The following is a 22,016-nucleotide window of genomic DNA, read 5'->3' on the forward strand; positions in this document are numbered from 1 at the left end:
TTGGATTTCAATGACAATTGTTTTAGCTGAATCCAAGGATGTTGTTTGTTGATCACTGAGAAATGCATTATAGCCAGGAGTTGATCTTATGTTACTTACCTGGGCTCTTCAGGAACCAGCTCTGTCACTGTCATGGGAATAGTATCATAATTTGTCAACTGTGCAAAATTTACTTTATTCACTTATGACAGTTGTTTTTTAGTTTATTTTCTTGTTATTTCTATGCAAATTATAAAAAAAACCAAAACAGCAAACCAAGCAAAAACCAAACCTAGCGATTCCTTCTCTGTAAGAGTTGGTGTGTTTTCTGTTCCAGGCATTGTAAAGTCTCTTAACATTTTTGATGGGGTATAATTTTCAAGTACTGTCTGACTGCATTTTTTGCCTGCGTTTGAGGGAGTGTAGTATCTGAGGGTTTTTGTAGTCTTTCATGCAGTTCACTCATTTGGTTTTGAGGCCAGAAACTCTTCCCTCTGGAGAGAAATTGATCCTGAATTCTTCATTGTTCAGTCAAGCTCCTGTTTTTCTGTAACTCTTTGTGATCAGCTGTGACTGCTCAAGTGGTTTTAAACTGGTGTGTTGGCCACAGCTTTTCCCTCAGGAAGCTGTCATCACTGCTGGGAGTACTGACTCTGAGCAAAGTATCTTTTGAGTCTACAGAAGAAGCAGAACAGAACAAGGGAAAAAAAAACAGTCACACAATCGACACATCTATTCTTTCAAAGCCTTTTCTTGTTCTTCCATAGGGGCCCTTGTGTATCTTTTCTCTCAAAAGCCCAAGTTCAGGAAAACTGAGTAGGAGTTAAACCTATTTGCCAATAGCACCTGCTTTTCCCATGTACTTTAGGAGCAGCTCATCAGTGCCAAACACCTCTAATGCAACCATTTGTAGTTACTTAACTAAAATGGATGCAAAAAAAAAAAAAAAAAAGAAAGAAAACCTTCTCTGCAAAGCTGCTTCCAGGCGATTTAACCCACCCCTTTCGATCCTCAGGATTGGAGTTATCCCCATTTCAGCTGCAGAGTTTTGCATGCGCCTTTACTGGACTTCAGGAGATTCTTGTCTCTTTACTTCTGTAGCCTGTCAAGGTCCTTGTCTGAAGAGCACCTCTGCCTCTGTGTACTGACCAGTACCCCCAGTTTATTATTACCTGGGTTTTTAATAAAGACATTAAATGATACTGGCCTTAGTGTGGATCCCTGAGGGGTTCTGCTGCTGACTGACAGACACATGGACTCCGTGCTGTTGATTGCCATCCTCTGAGCTTGTTGGTCCTACCAGTTACCCACCCCTTGTGTTCCACCTGCCCAGACTTCATCTTCATGGTTTGACTGGAAGGGTAGAGTGGCAGACTGTGGGAGGCTGTGTCATAGGCCATGCTAATGTCAGGGGATATGATGTCAAGCTTCTCCCCTCCTCCACAAAACCAGTCATTTTATCACAGGAGGCTATTCAGGGGGTTAGTCAGACACCGTTTGCCCTCCAAGCAGGGTGTTCCTACACACCTTCTATCCATGGGGGAAAATTACTGTTAAAACTGTTATGTCATCTAAAAAAAGAAAAACAGCTAAGCATTTGAAATGCTGTGTGTAAAGCATCTCTCTCTTCTTACCAATGCATTATCACTCCTTCAATGTTAATGCAGAGGTTTCTGTCGAGTACAAAATGTACCTACCTTTGACAGTCTTTTATCCTTCAGTAAAGTATTGCACTTATGAATTATTGACAAAAAAAACCCATACTGAGGCCTTCTTTTGGAACAAATCCACATAAAAGAGAAAAGAGGTGTGATGTGCGCTTTCTGGTTGTATGATGATCTTGATTTCTTGAAACCTTTCTAGAAAGATGGGCAGTTGTCACGGAGTTACCAAGTCTTGACATATTGATAGCAGCCTGTATAGTGTAACAGTACAAAGTAAATGTTGATTGGTCACAGAAAAACAAAGGCAATGCTGTCTGGCTGAGCTGTCGTTGGGTTTTTATGTGGTGTTGTTTTTGGTTTTTTGATTTAGGTGTTGGTTGGTTTTTTGTTGCTGGTTTTGGTGGCGGTTTTTTTGGGTTTTTTTTGTTTTGTTTTTGGTTGGTTTTTTTTTTTTTTAATATCTATACAAGAGGAAAGATCTAAAAATTAGGCACTGTAGGAAAAGGTGGAAGTTGAAGAAAAGAACAAGTGTTCCTGCCTGGAGCTGGAGATGTTCCCAGGCAGTGAATAGGTATGCTTGCTGGTAGAGCTTCATGTTCCCACCCAGAGCCTGGGGCTTCCACAGATGATGACTATAAATAGTGCAAAGTAGCGCTTATTTAAATCACCTTTTTTTTTTTTTCCTTTTTAACATGTAGCTCATGAATTTCAATGCAATATTTCTCCTGAAGATGTAGAGTACTTACTAGAACCACACTAATGAATCAAACTGTGGTAAATTGAATCATCTCTGTAGTGATTAGTGATAGGACCCAAAGTAATGGTCTGAAGTTGTGTCAGGGGAGGTTTAGGTTGGATTTCAGAAAAAGTTTCCTCACCCAGAGGGCGTTTGGGCACTGGAACACGCTCCACAGGGAAGTGGTCACAGCACCAGCCTGAGAGTTTTGACAGTGCTCTCAGGCACATGGTGTGATTCTGGGCCAGGAGTTGGATGTGATGATCTTTGTGGGTCCCTTCCAACTCAGCATATTGAATGATTCTGTGATCTTTTTAAATGACAGTTTCTATTTGGTTTATGGCTCACTGAATAAGCTGGTTGCTCACAAATTGTGTTTCTGGTCTTAACCATTTCTCCTGTCTGTACATGCACATGAGTGTTTCAATGTCATCATTTCTGATACTTATTTACATTGGTATTAGAGAAAATGGACATCAATCTCACAGTCAGTATGAGATTTATATTGCTTGATCTTTCTCAGATTTAATTTCTTTGTTTGACTTTATATATTTGGAAAATGGTAGTTACAGCTGTTTAAAAGTATACTGTCTCTGCAACAAAATAAGAAATGTTGCTGAAGAACAGGATTTTGTATTGTGCAGATAGGGGTTTTTAAATTCAGTTATTAGATTAGCTGCTTATGCTTTGCAAAAGGTATGAGAACAGGCTTATGAACTATTTATGTTATGGAGCCTGTATCTTATCATATTTGCCATCTGGAGACACTTTGGATGGATACTTACTGACCACAGTCTTTTTTATATGGTGTACAGAAATGGCAGCAATTAACTCCACAGGAAAACCTTTCCTAGTTCCAGGTGAGTAATAGCAGGTATTTGCAGATGAATCAGGTGTCACCTGGGACTGAAGAAGCACTGAGTGTGAGATCTGAGTGAGTCATTTCCTTGGGCTCTCAAGGTTTGTCTTACCACTAAGTGGTAAGCAGCAATACTTAACTTGGGATCATTATTTCTGAGGGTCAGGAACATGTTCAATTACTGATATGTGGAGGAAAATGTAACATTTTAGCTGTACTCCTTGCATATGAAATCACTGATATTTGCTGCAAGCTCACCCCATCATTTTATGGAATTTTGGAAAAGCATTGATCAGATTGCATATCTGACATATCCACATCTGCATGTTACAGTCTGGGTGCATTAGACTGTAAGTGTGCTCCAGAGGAGGGCACCAAAATCTGGAGGTGTTAGTGTCACTGGTATAATAAACCAGATGGTGGCTTGGTAGCCAGAACACAGCGACAGGTCAGGCTCTGAGTGACAGCCCTTAAAATGCCTGGAAGCCCCAGTGTGATCAGATGCTGAAACGTGGGACAGCTAATGAAATTGGCTTCTGCCATTCATTAAAATCCAGATCTTCACGATCTGTTGTTGTTGTTTTCCCTCTCATGATGGTCAATGCAATTTGAATGCTAATTTGGACATTTTAAACAGGCTGAAAATAAAAAAAATTAAAATGTCATCTCTCTGGGCATGTTTGGGTAAACAATTGGGTTTGTTGTGCTTTTTTTCCAAAATATTTTGCCTCTTAGACTTCATTATTCCCTTCTGAAATGGGAAAGTTCACCTGTTGAATATGTAGGTTAATATTTCAGGGTGCAGCTTCATACATGTGTTACAATGGTCAATTTTTCTTCTAATATTGGTGCAGTTGTAACTCTGCACAGTAGTTTTTGTGAGAGTGCCTCTGTGTTGGCCTAAAACATGTAGGGAAGCATTGTTCTCTTGTTTGTTTTCAGAAAATGTGGTGGGTTGACCCTGGCTGGACTCCCGGTGCCCACCAAAGATCCTCTATCACATGTCTAGTGCATATGAACATTGTGAAAGGGAAATAATCATGCCAGCAAGGGTTCTGCTCCTCTGTTCCTGATAAAGGACCCAGAAGTCAAAGCAAGCAGTGAATGGGAGCAGTTTCTGTTTGTGTTGAGAGAATTTGAGGGATTTGTGTTCTATTGCTCTGAGATTTCTTCCTTGTTATTGGAGTGGATTGGTTTTGGTTAGATTTTTTTACATTCTCCTGACTTGGGTTCTATTGCTTTAGTGCTAATTAGGTGCATTGTTTTGAGTTATTTGCTTTATGACACTTTTTCTGGTTCAGTTTAGACAGTTTCTTGAAAAATGACTGACATGTAGAATATTTCTGAAATCAGTTAATCTCCTCTTCAGATTTTGCATTTTGTGGTTGTTAAGGTAACTAGGAAAAGTGAGGAAGGGATCCTTATTGTGCTTTCTTCAAGTGTATTAAACAAAACTATAAATTAATTTTAATAGGTGTTTTGAAGTTGCTTTTCAAAAAATATTCATGTAAGTATTGCATACATTTCAATGTATATTCTTTGTTTCTTAGGAAATATCTCTTGGGTTATTTCTCTGTGTTCTAGTAAGCAGTTTTATTTATGTATCCTTGACAGCTATCTGTTAGTTAGAGTTGATTTATACTTGAAAGGCTTACAGTGGGCTGCTGAAAGAAAGGTCACCCCTATTTGGGCCTATAGTTGGATTTCAGATCCAACTCTGGGATGGTATTGTGCCTTTCTGAAGAGATAGCTGTACTTGAAAGCTGATTTTAAAGTCAAAAATTAGCATTTATCATTCTGTTGCTTCCTGCTGATTGACTTGAGTGAGAATTGAAGTTGCTGAGAGTTTATGGGCAAGCTCTATCTCTTAAAATTATCTGTAAAAAATATTTGCAAAGGTGACTAATACTTCTGACAAACTTGTAATGTATTTGGTGAGGTACGGAAAGGGGAGGTACCTTCAGGTCTTTAAGCACATTGAGAAACAGACTCCTTGAGGGGCTTTAATATGGTTCTAAAAATTAATGGTCCCTCTTTCCTTTTTGTCAGTCTTACCAATATCTATCCAGGGTCATTACATAAGGTGCAACTACATTATTGTGCACACTGTTTTTCCATCTCATGTATTTTCTCTTCTAGGGGAGAGATTTGGGTCCATGGTGGTGTGGTGATGCTGGTGGGGCTTGTGAAATCCTTGTGCTCTTACCCCCTCCTTCTCTTCCTTGATATGGGGGCAGCCTTGATACTGATATAGGGGTCCTGAGACTGATTATATGGCTCTGGGTCTGAGGAACAAGGGCACAGGAGCCAAGGCTTTCTCCCTGGTGCTCTTAGTGAGGGTCCTGGGCTTGGACAGAAGTGAATGGATCCTAGAGGTCAGCACCTGGTGGCACAACTGATGCTGTCAGCAGGCATTTGGCTTTTACAGCCATGGAGTCCCTCTCTGAGGGTCAGGGACTGCTCAGATGGAATCTACCTGACCCAGTCAGGGAAAAGCCTCACAGCCAACAGGCTGGTCAAGCTGGTGAGGAGAGCTGTAAACCGAGAAAAATAGGGGAGAGAGAGATGACAACCCACAGACAAGTGGGAAGTGATGGAATGGGTTGGCAAACAAAGGGCACAGGGTGATGAAGACAAGAAGAGCCTTGGAAAAAATGTGCCCTCCTCTGGAGCACACTTACACTCTAATGCAGCCCAGACTGTAACATGCAGATGTGGATATGTCAGATATACAATCTGATCAATGCTTTTTTCAAAATTCCATAAAATGATGGGGTGAATGGGGCCAAAGGCCGAGGTTGATTCCATGAACTATCAAGCAAATACTCAGTTTTGCCTAGTGTCTCAACTTTTCTGGTGAGTCTGCATTTGACTCAAACTATTGATAAAACTTAGTATCTTAATGATTTTTTAATAGAAAATATTTTAAATGTAGTTTTACAGTGGGGAACTATCTTTTAGTAGTATATTGATAAAGTGATCCTTGATAACATGATCGATGTCTTTACTTATCTTCACATGTTGCTTGATGTTTTTTAAAATTTACTTACGTGGGAGTGAAAAAATGTCATACCACTGTTTTGCAATTATACAAACTGTTTCGTGCCTTTAGCTGTTTCCCTTAACTATAAAAACCCCCCTTGTTTCCACTCCAAATGCATTTCAAAACTCTTATCTGAAAAGAAATCTTTATTTACATTTTGAAAAATGCAGTTGTGTTGATTATTTTGTAAATATTGACCCTGTAGGTCTTGACATTTGAAAACATTTTCTCCTAAGTGGTGTTTGCGCGTTTATTTACCCTACACAGAGGACATATGCACATTCTGGGAGTACAGAGCAATAAAACTCATTTTCTTTCAAGATCATGCATTTAACATTGGCCTATTTAAATCAAACAGGGAAATGGAAAAGTAATTTTCTGTCTTGGGTGGATAGACAGGTACATGCACACCAAGGTCTCATTTTCTACGGTGACAGGGTCATGGCAGCTTCCCCCTTAACCAAGTGTTACACAGCAAACTTTCTTTTCCCATACAGACTGGAGTGAGGGAGGGGCTCTCTGGTGGATTGGACCCAAGATCTGGTTTAGTTCCATTTTCTCCCCCCTCATGTTACTCAGATGGATTGGTTTTAGCCCCTCTTTTGCCCCCTGTCCAGTTCCTTGAGGGACCAAAAAGTTTTGGGAGCAGCCCTGCTTGTAGGTATGGTCAGGAGGGAGGACACATTCCTTGGAGATGGGACAAGATTGGGATCTTGGCAGGAGTGAATGGTAATGATGAGATGAAATGTCTGTGTCAAAATACCTTGCCACTTTGGAAAGGCAAAATTGTCTTCTTCTTTACAACCCACCAGGCCTCAAAAAATCTTTTTGTACAAAATTTAAGAAACATCTGGTAATTTCCTTTCGTCACAGTTCAGAAACATGATGAGTACTGTAGTCAGAATTTTCTTTGAACCTACAAATCTTGCAGGGAAATGTAATGTATTTTAGCATCAGGCAACTTGTATGTACAATTATTCTTAGTTTTGGCCTAGAAAAGTACTAAATGGGGCTAGAGACTGCCAAGTGACCTAAATCACTTTCAGTGTGTTGAAAAATCTCCATTCTAAAATTAAGTGCTTGATGCTACATTTAATTCTTGGCAAATAAAAGTAAATTTTGCTGAAAATGTCTTGGTAGTTTTTAGGGAGTTGATGTGATGTAATTTTGAATGTTTTTGAATGCTTTTTACATAGCTGCTTTTGAGCTTTCTTTCCTCATGAGCTAGAGACTTGAAAGTGAAAATTAAATTCAAGAAGTTGAAAGTTCATGTTTGGTGTTCACGGGCAGTTGTTTCAGAGTGTGTTTCATACTCATTAAGCTCAAAGGGGATTTGAATCACTCTGTTGTATCTCTTGCCCACTGTCAGTAGAACAGTGCAAAAGTGTTCTAAAGTTGCCTACTGTTTTTGTCTTCTTTCTGTAACCTTAGAGAAAGCACTGCAAAGGTATTTTTATTATTCAAGAGAGCCAGTCTGCATCCGTGTTGAGGAAATGACCCAGACACATGTTCTGTGTAATTATTTTGCACACTGAAGGACTGGTTCATGCATGTAATGGAATTAGGAATAAAATACCAGAAGTGAAATTCTGCCTTCCCTGCAGCCTGGTTTGCTGCTGGGGAACTGGGCAGAGCGAACCTCTCGTGTTAGGTGCTGAGTTCCTGCTGTGCATGTTTTTTTGGCACCGTTGTGCCTCAGCTCTTTGTAGCCCCCACAGTCACATGTTGCACTTCTCTCCTGCGGGCCGGTGGAGTCAACAATTCACGTTGACAAGGGGAACCTTGTGTGTTTCCTCTTAACAACGTTAACACGGGCTGCAGAGCCAGGATGTCAGCTGTGCTGGGTTTTTGTCAAAAAACACCTGTGCACTGTCAGTTGGGGTACTGCAAAAGCCAGAACATTTTCACACCTAGGGGCCGAGAAAAGATGTTTTGCTGGTAATGCAGCAGAAAGGTTCATCTCTAATAGTTGTTTACTGTTCTTGCATTTGACACTTTTTCAGTGAATATTTCTGAGATGCTCTGTAATAGCTTTCATGTTATAATATATTTCCCTCAAAATACCTTTGAGATAATGGAAGAAGATAAATAGAATTTAACTGATTTTTTAAAAAACTTCTTTACTTATGTAAGACACTCTGAACATCTTCTTGTTCCTGGGTTACTGCAGACATCCATCCTTGTGTTTGATGAACCAGATTTGGACACTGCTTCAGGCCTAATTTCTTATTTTTTAATTTTTTTAAACAACTGTAAGCATCATGCAAATGCAGCAATGCAGGTTTACATAGCCATGGTTGGTGGGATTCTGCAAAAGGACTGGAGCCTTTCCTCTGTGTATCATGGCATCAGGTAACTTCTGCACTGAATGGTGGTTTGGAACGATGCACTCTCCCAGATGTGCTCCACACAGACAGCTGCCACCCCTTCTCCATCTCTTCCTATGGATAAATGGTGCAAATCACCAGGTCTACTGCCACGCTCAGTCTTCTATAGGCCCCTGAGGAGGATTCAAGACTGAGGAGGATTTCTAATTATGAGGCAATCATTTTGATCTTTACTCATTGCAAGCTGCCAAACTGAGACCTCTGATATGAGAAGTTCAATGTATGAGGGTGAAAGCCATTTTTTACCCGAACAAAAAGCCCAAAATACTTCTCATTTTTTCTGCCTGGCTAGTGGATTGTTATTTTGCACCTTTTTTTAAATGGCTTTGGTTTGATTTTTTTTCCACTGGTTAATTATTGGACATCATTCTGTACCTAGCTGCTAGTTTTTTGCATCTCTATTATGCTTTCACAATAGATAATCAGATGCTTAGTATCTTTTTCTGGTATATTGGTATCCTGATATATGAACTCAGATTTCATCAATATGCTGGAATATAGAAGTGCTCTCATTAGCTGGGAAGAAAACAGGATTGCTGTTGTACACTTCTGTTATAACCCTTCAGAAAGACCTCATGTGGTGGCATTTGAAAATTACCAGTCTGCTGGAGCCAGACACTGACGTTGTTCAATGGATTTATGAAGCTTTTAAGGAGGTGCACTGAGGGTTGAGGCTGCAGTATCAACACTGTGTTTTTGACTTAAACCACATCCTTTTCTTGAAAAATAGAGTGAAATATTTGCACCTGTGTACCATGTGGCTAAAATAAGTGCTGAAAGGTGAGTAAATTTGCACTCAGTTTAGATGAGATAAAGATGATGAATGGGCTGTGAAGGCATTGATATTGACAGCTGTCACTTTTCAGACTACTCTGGAAATCAGCTTGAACACTTTTTGTAAAAGATACATGCTCTTGTGCTTGGTGCCCAAAATACCTGTTTTTGATTTTGTTCCTTGAGTGTTGTTGTGGCTCCTCCTTGATTCCTGAGGTCAGGAGCTGCTTGCATCCATGTGTCTGCCAGATGCTGTTTGCAGTGGACCTGAAGAAAACCTGTCTGGGTTCAAAGCAGGTACCACATGCTCTTTAATAATGTTAGTTCCAGCTGTTCTGGAGGCTGTTGAACCTCACTGTGTTCCCAAGTGTGGGTGTAGGTCCTTGTACTGCTCTTCACAGTTTCATCTTATGCTTGTGCAGCTGGTGTGGTGATGGTTGCTCTGCCCCATAGCACCAGGGTGGGATTGGCAGAAGAAATAACAAGTCACAGCCCTGCCTGTACTTGTCTGACTTTGATGTGATTCACATCCGGGTTTCCTAGGTATGGTTTCAGGGTTAATGTGCACAGAGTGAAAGACAGTTGCTTGAAACTGAAAATACTGACCCAGAGCATATTTTTGTGTCTTGTCTTTACTTGTTTTGCAAATTCCTTGTGGTTCTAGGAGAATTCCTGATCATGGCAATATCTTAGAGTACCTACAAAGTAAAAGGTTACTCAAATATCTTTTCTTCTCCCTCTGCCCCTATGCACAGGGCACCTGAAATAATTTTTTTTTTCAGTTCACCGTATGCAAGCCTCTTGAGTCTTACATGCCTGACTTGTTTTTTATTTAGTTTTGTTCTCCAAATGAACACTGTCATTTTAACAGCTTGCTCCCAAATGCCTTTAGCCTCTGTGACTTGTATGGGCACAGTACTCTAATCCCTCATTTTCTTCCTATTACATGCTTGAAATTCCATCCTTAGCATAGGGGAGTACTGTATGGACTAGTGAAAGCTGACTAGTGGCACACTGTAGGTCCATAAATTATCATTATCTGTTACATTCTGAGCTGAATATGAGAACCCCAGTGTGGTCAGGAACATTTAAAAGTGAGATATTCTCTGTATTAACCCAGTTTGTAACAAGATAGAGCAGGGTGCTGGTAACACCAAAGTCATGAGTCCCAGTATAGGCCATTGGCTTGAGTTGGACTCAGTGGTCCTTGTGGATCCCTTTTAACTCAGAATATTCTGTGAAATCTGTGAAAATTCTCCATAAACAGAAGCAGTTTTAAAAAGCCTTTAATAAAAGAAGGTAAGCACATGGCAAAATAGCGTGGAACTGTAAGGCGGAATGGAGCAAATTTTTGAGTTGGAATTCAGTGTTTTTTATTTGGTATTTAAAGTTTCAAAATAGACTGAATTAGTTTCTTAAAAGTCCTGAATAATGCGTTTGAGGCATCTCAGACCTTTTTAAAAGTGCCTTGGGGTTTAGTGATGAGAATCCTTTTGTTTGCAACTTCTTTTGAAGTTCTCTTTTGGTGACAGCAGCAGTTGCAGTATACTGTTGAAGCTGAAAGGAACAGAAAACTGTCCTTGGAAACTCTAGCCCTCTCTTTTTCCTTCACCCTGTCAATTTTTATTTTCTTTCTTGTACCTTAAATAAGATTCTGACACATGCACAGGAATTTTGTCGAAACTATGAAGTAGAGAATTGTGAGTCTTCCATTTTAGAAACTGCATGTAAAAATATGTAGAAATGAAAATTAAACTGGAAAACAAGATGTAATAGAAAATGGATATAGTGATTGTGATTTGCTTGATGTTTAAAGGAGTTAATTTGTTTACCTGAAAATTAATGATAAAATTTGCATCCTTCTCTTGGCTGGGAGGGACTCAAGAACAAACTGGTGTAGGAGTTCCTGGAATGTTTACAGGAGTTTGGAGCTGTATAGATACCATGAGCCCAGCTTCAGTCTGGCATAACATTGTTCTGAATGATGGCTGTAGTCTTGTTTGAGGAGTACAAATCTGCCAGTAGGACATGGTTAAAATTGACTATTCACTCTCAGTGCAAGAGGCCTGATGCTTGCTAGCGTATTTGAGTTCCTGTATCAAAAGAAAGGTGTTTAGAAAATCTGCACATGTAGGAAGAATTAATGATTGAGTTCAAGAACATGTTTGAACATGCTTGTTAATGCAGGTCCAGGAGATATCAGCTCACCTGAAGAGGGCCAGCTGCCATTCCATGAATTCCTGCTGCTAATAAGTGTGGTCCACACCATCTCATCTGTTTGACTGTGTTAAGCTGTATGTGTAGAAATTCCTCTCGATCAACAGGAGCTAAAAATTTTGATACTGATTGAGGTGTCTGATAAGAAGCAACAAGGAATTTCTCCAGCATTTATGACAGCAACATTGGTAATCTGGGATGAAGAATACAAAAATTACTGGGAAATTATGACTCTCAAGACTGACTTACATCCTGCACTGCTGATTGCAGCAGTGTTTGGTACTTAGAGGAAAATCCCTGCATTTGCCAGATTTGCTGACACTTGTCTCAGTCTGGTTAGTGTCACAATTTTGAAGGAGCACATATTAATGTTTTAAAGAATTTTTGTACTTTTTCCCCATGGAACTCTGTGGAAAATCAGTTATCTCAGAGAAGAGACAATGTATAGATCATCCTGAAGTTATACTATAGCCTGAACATCATACATACATTTTATGAATGTTAAATGAAAGGTAGCCTTGCATGGTAGAGTTCAGGAGAATATCATTCCAGAAGTGGAAAATCAGGAATGTTTTGCAGAGTTCTTCAGCTGAGTCTGGAGCAATACAATCTACTACTATGGATATGGTTCAGATTATCCAGATTGTTACTGCCTTGAACAACTTACTCTTTTTCTGTTATTTCAAAATGAAGGTTTATTGCCAGTCCAATCTAGTTTTATCCACTAGAAACTCTCGTCTGTCTTTTGAGGTGGTGCCTGTTGTTTATCTTAGTTTTGTAGATGTAGCATGGGGGAAGAATCAATAACCATGCCCGCAGTGCTGCTGGGTTTTGTGGAGGGAAGGTAATGTGCACTATGGACAGGAATGAATGACAGAAGGAACTGGAGAAGTGTCTGTGCTGCCAAATCAGCTGCTCGTGCACTCAGTCTGTGTTGTCTCAAAAGCTGCAGCTTTTGATGCCTGTGTGGCACTTCTCCGAAAAGAAAGGGAATTTTAGCTCTTTTCACTCGTGCTATTGGAATGGGGCTAAACATACTAGCTAAATATATATAACAAGAAAAAAGAGTCGATTGTAAAAGGCAGGAATGAAAGTACAAACAATATGAATCAGTGCTTCACTCTGGATTTCTTTAATTCTCATTGAGACATTAACAATTCTTGAATAATCATTTTATCTCTGATGAGAAGTTTTAACTTTTCTTTGTGGTTTTATCACTTAGAAAATTAAGTCTTTGAGTAACAGCTTTGTGGTTAAAGGAAAAGAAACAAGCCCTTCCTAACTAGTATGCAAAAATGGCAATGTAGTTAAAAAGCTGGCTTGAATACTCTGGAGTACAACTTTCCATTTCCAAGGCCTATGATTCCTTGAGGACTTAGCTGCTTCTCTAAATGTAGTATGCCTTACTGCACTTTTTAACCTGGCCTGACACTGTAGTACTTGCAGAGTACAGCCCACTGTACTTAAATATTAAGGATTTCTTAATATTTCCCATGTAAGTAAAGATCATCTAAGTAGGCACTGATAGCAACAAAATACAAGTTGCACTAATTGCAACTTGTATTTTGTTGCTATCAGTGCCTCTTCTTGCACTAATGAGTGTATATATAACATTTTTGATATTGCTGTTCATTTGCTGCAAATATTTTGGTAGCTACTGGTTATTTGTATAGTTGCCTATCAAAGTTTTAAAATGCTGTGTAATATGGACACTGTGGTGTGCCCATGGTGGATAATGGGAAAACAGGTGAACTGAGTCATAAGGCGCCAGGGGACAGCTACAGTTGAGAGTTGGGCCAAAAATATCTTCTAAATCTGAGGCAGATTATAATGCAATTCTAATTTTTATCAAGTCTGAATCAAGAGCAGCTGTATATGTGCATATTAATGTATATAGAGCTGCAGTGTATATGCACATCTCATTTTGAAACTGCTTTGTGAAATAATAGAAGGGGTTCTAGTCTGTCAACAGCTGTTATGATGCAGTAGTGCTGGTTTGCTCCTTAGGTATTCTGTGGTATTTTGGAACATGAGTAGTCAAGGAGATGCTTTTTGGGGGAGACAGTTTTTTGTGATTTTAGGCCTATATAATATTTATTTCATGCTAAAATCAGGTACTATCTACTCTCCTGGGAACTGATACCGTAAAAGAAATCTATTTTCCCCATCACTTCTGAAATTGCATTGAGTACTCAGCCTGAAGGAGCTAGGTAGAATTATGTTTACTCTGTTATGTACAAAGGGCCTTTATTTTATAACCAGCCTAAAGCACACTATAACTATTGGTAAAGAATCTCTTCTGGCACAGCTCAGGCAGTGTAAGGGAATGTGTTTTCACTTTTTCTCTTCGTTGATTGCAAGGATGGAGACACTTAAATTTTTTAGAACCCTAGAAAAAGGGAATCAAGCAACTGACCAAGTCTTGGCTTTTTTTTTTCCAATACAGCTTGGTTTGAAGCATCTGGATCATTGATTGTTCTTTTGCAATGATATGTCTTGTACTGATTTTGATAATACAAGTATTATATATGCCAGCAGTAATGTGTTGAGTAGATTCTTCCAAAAAATAAAGCAAAAGAAGTCTTTTGAAAGTTTGCATTTTAGCTAAGAAGGCATGCCAAGCAGAATTATATCCAACCATACACTGTCATGTTTTGGGCTGATATATCACAGAACTTTGCTGTCAGCATCTTGGAGCTGGCATCTGTCAACACCAGCATTGTGCCTTATGCAGGGAGCAGACAGCACAGCTGCTGTGTGGTTCTTTCCAGTGATTTAAGTCAAACCAAAATGTCTCAGGGTTCAGTCTTTCAAACTTTCCTGAGACTGCCAAGACCCTGTTTTCAAAGTAAGGGATGCAAACATCTCCCCAGTAAGAGGCTGGAGTGACAACTCATTTTCCCAGACACAACTGAGTGTCTGCTGGATAGTGTTTTGCTGCTGCTGCTCTTGATGCCTTGCAGCAGGTTACACACTCTCAGCTGTTTCCCAAGGGGAGCAAGAGCATAAAGAGCAGCAATCCCTCTCCTCCTCTATCACCAGCTTTACCATACACTAAATATGATGAAATACAATTAAAGATGAGCTAACAAGCACCGTCTTTACCAAGCCTAGAGCAATAGCTCTGATCAGGAGTTCAGCTGTCCCCTTCATTTGGGAAAGCCCTGAACTTTTGATCATCTAAATGTATTACTTTTGTCTCATCCATGATGACACAGTTTTTAGTGTTTTTCTTTCCCTCTGGGATTGACTTACCCTGCTGTAGCAGATGTCCTCTTCTGCTTTTTTTCAGAGTTGGCTGCTCTTCTCCATCTCTCTGTCCAACAAAGATGTAGTTGATTTGCTGCTCACTATAGAGCAACTAAAACTAGGATGGAGAACCCGAGTACAATATGCAGCCTCTAAATGCAGGTGGCCTCTAAATGCAGGTGGTCCTGTCAACCAGCACAGACCTTAGCCCATGTCCCTTGTGTGAGTGGACAGCATTGCAAACTGTGTCACTGCACAACTGGCAGATTTTATCTCTGGGGACAGGACTTAAGTTAATTTTGCTGATCATGAAGTTGTTTACCCAAAGCAAGTTGTCTCCCAGTATAGCCACTCCTGATTTCTGGCTGGGTCCCTCCATCTTCCCAAGGGACACTAGTTAAGCCAGACTGAGGTGAGCATCTGCTGAAACTGACTTCCCTCCTCAGCTCTGAGAGGTACCAAGCTGATGGGTTTTCTGCATGGGACCCACTCAGGTCCCTTGGTGCCTTGAGGGAGTGCAGAATCCTTTCACTTTTGCACATCCTTCCTGCTTCAGGAAGGACCTGCACTGTTCCTCTGAAGCAGTTTGTCTCTGCTTTTCCCAGTTCTTGTCAGTAGTGACACCAGTAGGCTTGTTAGGTCCATCTTTCATTTCTTTCTGAAAATTCTTGCTGTCTTGCTTCAGCGTCTCTTGAGTTTATGTGTCTTAAGTTTGCACTCCTCTGTTCTATAGGGAGTTAACAGACTTAATCTGCCTATTTTCTGACACCTTCCCTATTGTTATTAATAAGGCGAAATAAGAGAAATTTGAAAGTCTGCTATGCTCCGGAAAGCAGAGATGGTAATTTTTCATGAACAGATTGTATAGCAGTCTTTTCAAATATATGTCAGAGTTTAAAAATTGTATTTCTCAAAACATCACACAAAGTCTTCCAAATGAGCATGTACTTGAATAGAGCAATATGTATCCTTCAAAAAGCATAGGCATAAAACATTTCTCTTTTATTCCTTCCCCAACTCTTAGTCAACTCTTTACAGTAATATTTAATATTGAATCAGTCATTTCATATCCATCTTTCAACAGCTGACTGCTTGTGCAGTTTACTGTCTGCATTGCTGTAAGCTTGTGTATATGTTTCTCTTGAGTACTAAAGTAAAACATTTTTAAAACATGAGTTATTTTTTCTTCAGTAGAAATATAAATATTTAAAACTCAGTGTTTCACAGCTTATGTTTTCCTCAGACTTTTCTAGCTAGGGAATTAGATGTTTTAACTTCTGGCAAGTTAAGCGCTGAAGCTGTTGATTTATCTCTACTTACACCAGGTAGCTACCTGGCAAATTTCTTTCAGAAATAGGTGAGTCCTTGTGCTTTAAACAGTCAAGTCCAGGAATTGGTTAATGACTTGAAGGTCTAGTTCACTTGCCTTTCCTGTATAAGGAGAAACATTTGTGTACTATCTTCTGATCTCTTGGTTCACTAAGTCAACATGGAATATGTCAATAGAAATAAAACTAAATATGAGGAGGAAAGGTGGAAACTTACAAGTCTGTTACGATTTAAGATATCTCTCTTGTTTAAATGTCTTTTCTACCTCTCCAATTGACATAGTCTAGTCAGATTAAAACAGACTGAAAAGAAAAATCATGATTTTTCTGAGAGAATCTTTCCTTTATATTTTGCAAAACCACATATGTGTAGCAAAGATAACAAAACCACATGTATTCGTTAAGAATGCAATTACGAAGTCTGAAGAGTGTTTCTATTTGAGAGCTGTAAAAGAAAGACTAATCTCAGTAAATGTTTGTTTTACAGAATGCTGAAACCAAGGTGGAAGAAGCAGCTAAGGAGAGTCCAAAAGCAGCCAGACTAACACAGCAGTCATCAGAGGACAATGAAGTATTTGGTGAGTTACTGCAAACAGTTGAAAATGTTATTTGAAGTGTTAGCACAAAGGGAATTCCCACAAAGACACGGTGATCTACTTAATGTTGATGTACAGCATTTGAGTGCAGGCTGTACAGTCCCACAAAGACCTGGAGAGATGGAGTAAAGGACCAAGTAAAAAAACAAAGAGGGATCAGCAGTCTAAAACAAATCATCTCTGAGGAGAAGAAAGATTGAATCCAAGTGTTCAACAAAATGAAAGGTTTATGCAGTAAGGGAAAATAAACTTTTCTCCATCCATAATGGAGAGGATAAGCAATGAATTCTTAAAACTGCAGAAAGAAAGATGTGATCAAATGTCAGGAAGGGAAATACAGAAACAAATACTAAAGCATTGTGATACATCATCTGAAAAGTGTGCAGATTCATCATTGCAGGCCTTGAAAAACAGGTTAGACAAGTAACTGTCTAAACTGATGTAATCATCTTGTGCCAGAAGGATAGACTGGGTGACCTTTGAGAATTCTTGGAGGCCTCAATTTTAAATGAGCTTCTCTTGGCATTTTTCTGTGAATCCTTTCCCTGCTCTCCATATAGGCCTTGCTAATATTTTTATTATTTGATCTGAAAGCCACATTTGACCTTCTCTTCTTCACTGAGTTTTGGAAAAGAGACAGGAAATCATAGAATATGCTGATTTGGAAGGAACCTATCAGGATCACTGAGTCCAACTCCTGGGCCTGCACAGAGCACCCCAAAAATCACAGCATGTGCCTAAGATTATTGTCCAGACACTTCTTGAGCTCTGTCTAGCTTGGTGCTGTGAGCACTTCCCTTCAGAGCCTGTTCCAGTGCCCAAATACCTGCTGTGTGAAGAACCTTTTCCTGATAAGGGAAACCTTGTTGTTACAACTTAAGGTTGATTTTATGTTAATAGAACTCCAATGAAGAAGCAGTAGTCTAACATTATTGCAGGAGAGGTTAAGGCAAGGCTGATCATGTGGATGTTACTAAGGCTGACTAGCTTGAAAACTTTTGGATGAGTGAAATATTTTTGAATACAGTAAGGATTTTTTTCTTTCAAGGTACAAAAGGAATGGAGCATGAAGAATTAATAATTAGTCTTTCTTACTAATAATGGAAACCATTTAAAATCATCTTTTCTCAGTGAGATAATAGAGTGTGATTGGCACATGAACCTGAATTCCTGATACAAATATTTCCAACACTGATCATACAGTGCCAGCGGCTGATGAATGCACAAGTGGACTTTAGAACTAGCTTTCAACTTTATTCAGTGGGTGCTGAGGCTGTTACCTCATTTCTTTGCCATTTGCTCTGCCAGTTATTTGCAGTAGATCCAGTATTACTGGTTGTAAAGCCCCATGGCACAGTATAATGTGCATCTCAAACTGTGTCCTTTCTCAGTGCAGATCTCTCGTTTTCTTTCTGTGAAAAGGGTGGAAACAGCAAAAGCAGGGAGATCTCCATCTTCCTCTTTCTACCAGCAAAATCTCAGGCATTTAAACCTTCTGTGTATTTGGATCACTACTCCTCTATACCAGTGGCCTAACCCAGTAGTTACTTACACCTGTGGTCCATGTGGGAACTGTGCGTTTAAAGACGGGAATTAAGCATGAAGTTCCCTGTTACGTTTAAACTCACCATCCAGTGATCCATACCCTGGCTCAACAAATTCTTTAACTAATTGAAGAAAGTCAACATGCAGTGTTCTGTGTGGTGTTTAAAGCTAATGGTTTACTAACAAACTGCTAAATATTTCCATGTTCCAAATCTGTGAACTGAGCTGGTTATCTAACATAAGACACTGATCAGCCTTTGGTAACTCAACACAACAAGGAGGAAAATTTCTTTCCAACTCCGAAACCAGTCAGATTACAGTATCTTACATCAACCTTCCTACTACTTTGCAAATGACAGTCTGGGGCTTTTTAAATTTTAAGATTAGGTCAAAATGGGAGTAAAAAAAGAGGAAATACGGTGCAAATGGACTCTGTAATGTTCTCTTACCCTGGTCAATTGAGTAAATCAAAGTAGACTGAAGGTGCAAATGAAGCCACTGTGGTAAGAATCACGGAGAATATTTTGATAGATACAAGTTTCTTGTTGTCTTGAGAACGACTGCTGCATATGCCTTTCCCTGCAGTTCTGGACAATTTCTTAAAATACTCTTATGCCTTATAGGGATAAAGGATAAGCTTGAAGCAGTTTTCCCTAGGTGACTTATTTGTTGTTCTGTGACTTAAATGATTACAGAGCCTGCTCAGTTATTCTCTCTCTGGCTTGATCTATTTCAAGCTATCTCTCATTTCTTTCTTTTTCCCCAGTGATGCTAATTATACCAAGCATCAAGTATGCACCAATAGCTGGCTAATTTATAGCTCCAGCTTTGACTAGAATCCCTCTTCTGAAGAATTTTTAATAGCCTCCAGTCTCTTTGAACCAGGTGCACCTCAGCCTTCCCTTTTCACGGACATCACTCTCTTCTTGTGACTTTTTTATTTTCCCCGGAGATCCCTTCCCTCAGCTTTCTCTGGGCGATGCCACCCCCTGCAGAAGGGTTGGCACGGGCAGCAGAGGAGCCCTGAGCCCCCTTTGAGGAGGGCAGCCCCCCGTGAGAGCCGCCTGCCTTCTCTGCCCTGGTGCGGGGCGGCGCAGCGGGCGCTGGAGGAGCCGTGTCCCCGGCACCGCTGGCTGTCCCTCGTCGCTGAAGCCACCCGGTGGCAGCAGCTGCCAGCCCCTGGCAGCCACCAGGGCGCCTGGACCGCCAGCTCCAAGGCTCTTCAGCAAAGGAGGCAGAAATCTCTTGATTTGCGCTTGTCTCCTCACTCTCCAGGGTTAGCGGTGGCGTGGACCAGGTGGCAATAATGACTTTGCAGGATAAGGGAACTTTCTCTGCTCTGGACTGCGTGGAATAGATGCAGTTGCTAAGGGTTGTTATACAGAATATACCTGATGAACTGTACTGTTTGAATAGTGGTTTTTTGAAAATACTTCCTTTCAGAGTAAATGTGGTTTCTGCAGTCCCTATCAGCTGGTCCAGTTTTGGAAGCAAACACATTATTATTGATTGAAAATATAGTAAGGAACCAAGTGTGGGGCTCTCTTTCAAGTCTGCTAGACCTGGTAGCATTCTTTGTAGATTCAAGCAGGGTTTCATCCACTAATGTAAAGGGACACCTGTGAACACACATAAATACCTTAGTTTTTCTGTTGTTCTTCTCTGTATGGGTTAAATTTGGGAATTACCATTCCAGAAGGCTCTTTTGCATTTCTCTTTAATATTTATTTTTAGACTGGGGTATAGATGAAACGACCTTGCCAGTGATGAAGCCACATTGTACCAGCTGCTTTATGAAACAAACAAGTCAGGTGTGTCTTATGTTTCACAGAACTAAATCTCAAAGGTAATGAACTTTTTATACAGGAGGATGGAGTGGAGAAATGGAGCAGAAGGGTAAGGGTATTGGGAGAGAAAAGACATCACAGTGATGGCATTTGCAACTATGCAATTCTGAATTGACAAGAGTTAGTTTTGTTTGCCCTTTGAAAGGATTTTCTTGTGGCACCCAACAGAGTTCTGTTGTCTGATATATACTGAATATGCATCTGTGATGTGGAGCTAGAACGTCTTGCTCACTGCAAACTTCTGTTGAACTTGCACGTAGTCAACATGGTCTCTGTTGCTACTAGTATGTACTCAGAAAAGGATTTTGAATTACATCTCAGTCCAAGGAAGAGAAGAAATTTGCTGGCTATGATGCATTTAAAGAAATGGGTCAGGAGGGGACTCTTAGCCTTACTTACAGAGAATATTTTCAGAAGTTTATTTGATCCAATGCTACCCTACAATGGTCAGGCTGGAGCAGGGGGGAAAGCTGCCTGTCATTCTGACCACAGAAGGACTGGAGCTTCCTTTCTTTGGTGCAACCCCTATTACATTAACCTGGAAAATTAAAAATGCAGATTTTTAATTATACCTTATTTTTTTTCATTGGGTTGAACTAGCATAAAATTGCAAGCAAGATTTTTTTGTAGGGGGAACTGTTGCATATTTTGTATTCCCCAATCTGATGACAATGAAAGTCAAAGTGTGCTAACTTTTTGTGATAGAATCATAGAATATTTTGAGTCAGAAGGGACCTTTGAAGGCCAACCCCCAGCCATGGGCAGGGACACCTTGAATCAAATTGGGCTCCTCAGAACCCTGTCCAGTGTCACCTTGACTTTTTCTAGGGATGGGGCATCCACCACATCTGTGGGTAACCTGCTCCAGTGTTTTACCACCCTCATGGTAAAAAACATCTTACTTGGGAAGACAGAGTAAGGCTTTGTCTTTTCAAACCCAAAGGTTTCCTTTTTAATCTGGTAGATCAGGCCTAAAATTGTATCTGGATGTGGCCATTTTTCTTCTGGCTTAGAGCCAGGGATCCATGTTGTGTGCCTGGAGTTGTACTGGGAGGTGTTGGGTTTTGTTGTTTGGGTTTGGTGCTGGGGTTTTGTGCTTTGGTTATTCGTTGTTGGTGGGAGTTTTTTGTTTGGTTTTCGGTTTGTTTGTTCTTTGGGTTTTTTGACTAAAAAGAGGTGAAATGAACACTTATTTTTTCCCTCAAAAAGGAGAGATCCTATTGTGGATCTTTCTCAGCACCATCTGCCATTCTGCTGTTTCAGATTGCAGAATTGGGTACGTCCTGATGTATCTTTCTGTGTGCAGAGCTCAGAGATACAGCAAGAAAATGTACATTCAGCACAATACCATGGTGACCCTGACTCACCCTGATTCTCACTTATGCTGATGCCTGCTGCTGTGTCCCACGCAGAATGTCCTGTGGGGATTTGTGTGAACCCACGCAGGATGAAGGATTTCTCTCTCCATGAGACTTCATCTGTAGTGGTTTGACGGAGCAGTCACACTCGCTGTGGGTCTTCCTCACCATGGTCCCACTGCATCCAAACATAGGAATTTTTTGAAGCTGTGTATTGAATGCCAATTTGGGTTTTCTGGTTGGGTGGTTTTTTTTTTTTTGGTTGTTGTTGTTTGGGTTTTTTCTCAGCTAAGGACCTATTGATGGTTTATAAAGTGTGTCTTATAAAATGAGAGAATTTGTATTCTGGTCTTACAGAATATACTGACAAAGCCGGGAATGTGAGTTATTGTATGTTACATGTGTATGGATGTCACTCTTTTCCTGTACTCGTT

General features: G+C 40.1%; 1 protein-coding gene across 6 annotated transcripts in view; it reads left to right on the forward strand.

Annotated features, from left to right (window-relative positions):
• MBP (myelin basic protein) overlaps nucleotides 1-22,016 on the forward strand; it is a 110,636-nt gene that overhangs the window by 39,702 nt on the left and 48,918 nt on the right. For all 6 annotated transcript variants that reach the window (XM_036397270.2, XM_036397287.2, XM_054517468.1 and 3 more), the window contains exon 3: nucleotides 16,724-16,814. In XM_036397270.2, coding sequence (XP_036253163.1) covers nucleotides 16,724-16,814 — 91 coding nt within the window. The remainder of the gene's footprint in view (nucleotides 1-16,723; nucleotides 16,815-22,016) is intronic.

This window comes from Molothrus ater, chromosome 1 (assembly GCF_012460135.2).
Source record: "Molothrus ater isolate BHLD 08-10-18 breed brown headed cowbird chromosome 1, BPBGC_Mater_1.1, whole genome shotgun sequence".
NCBI lineage: Eukaryota > Metazoa > Chordata > Aves > Passeriformes > Icteridae > Molothrus > Molothrus ater.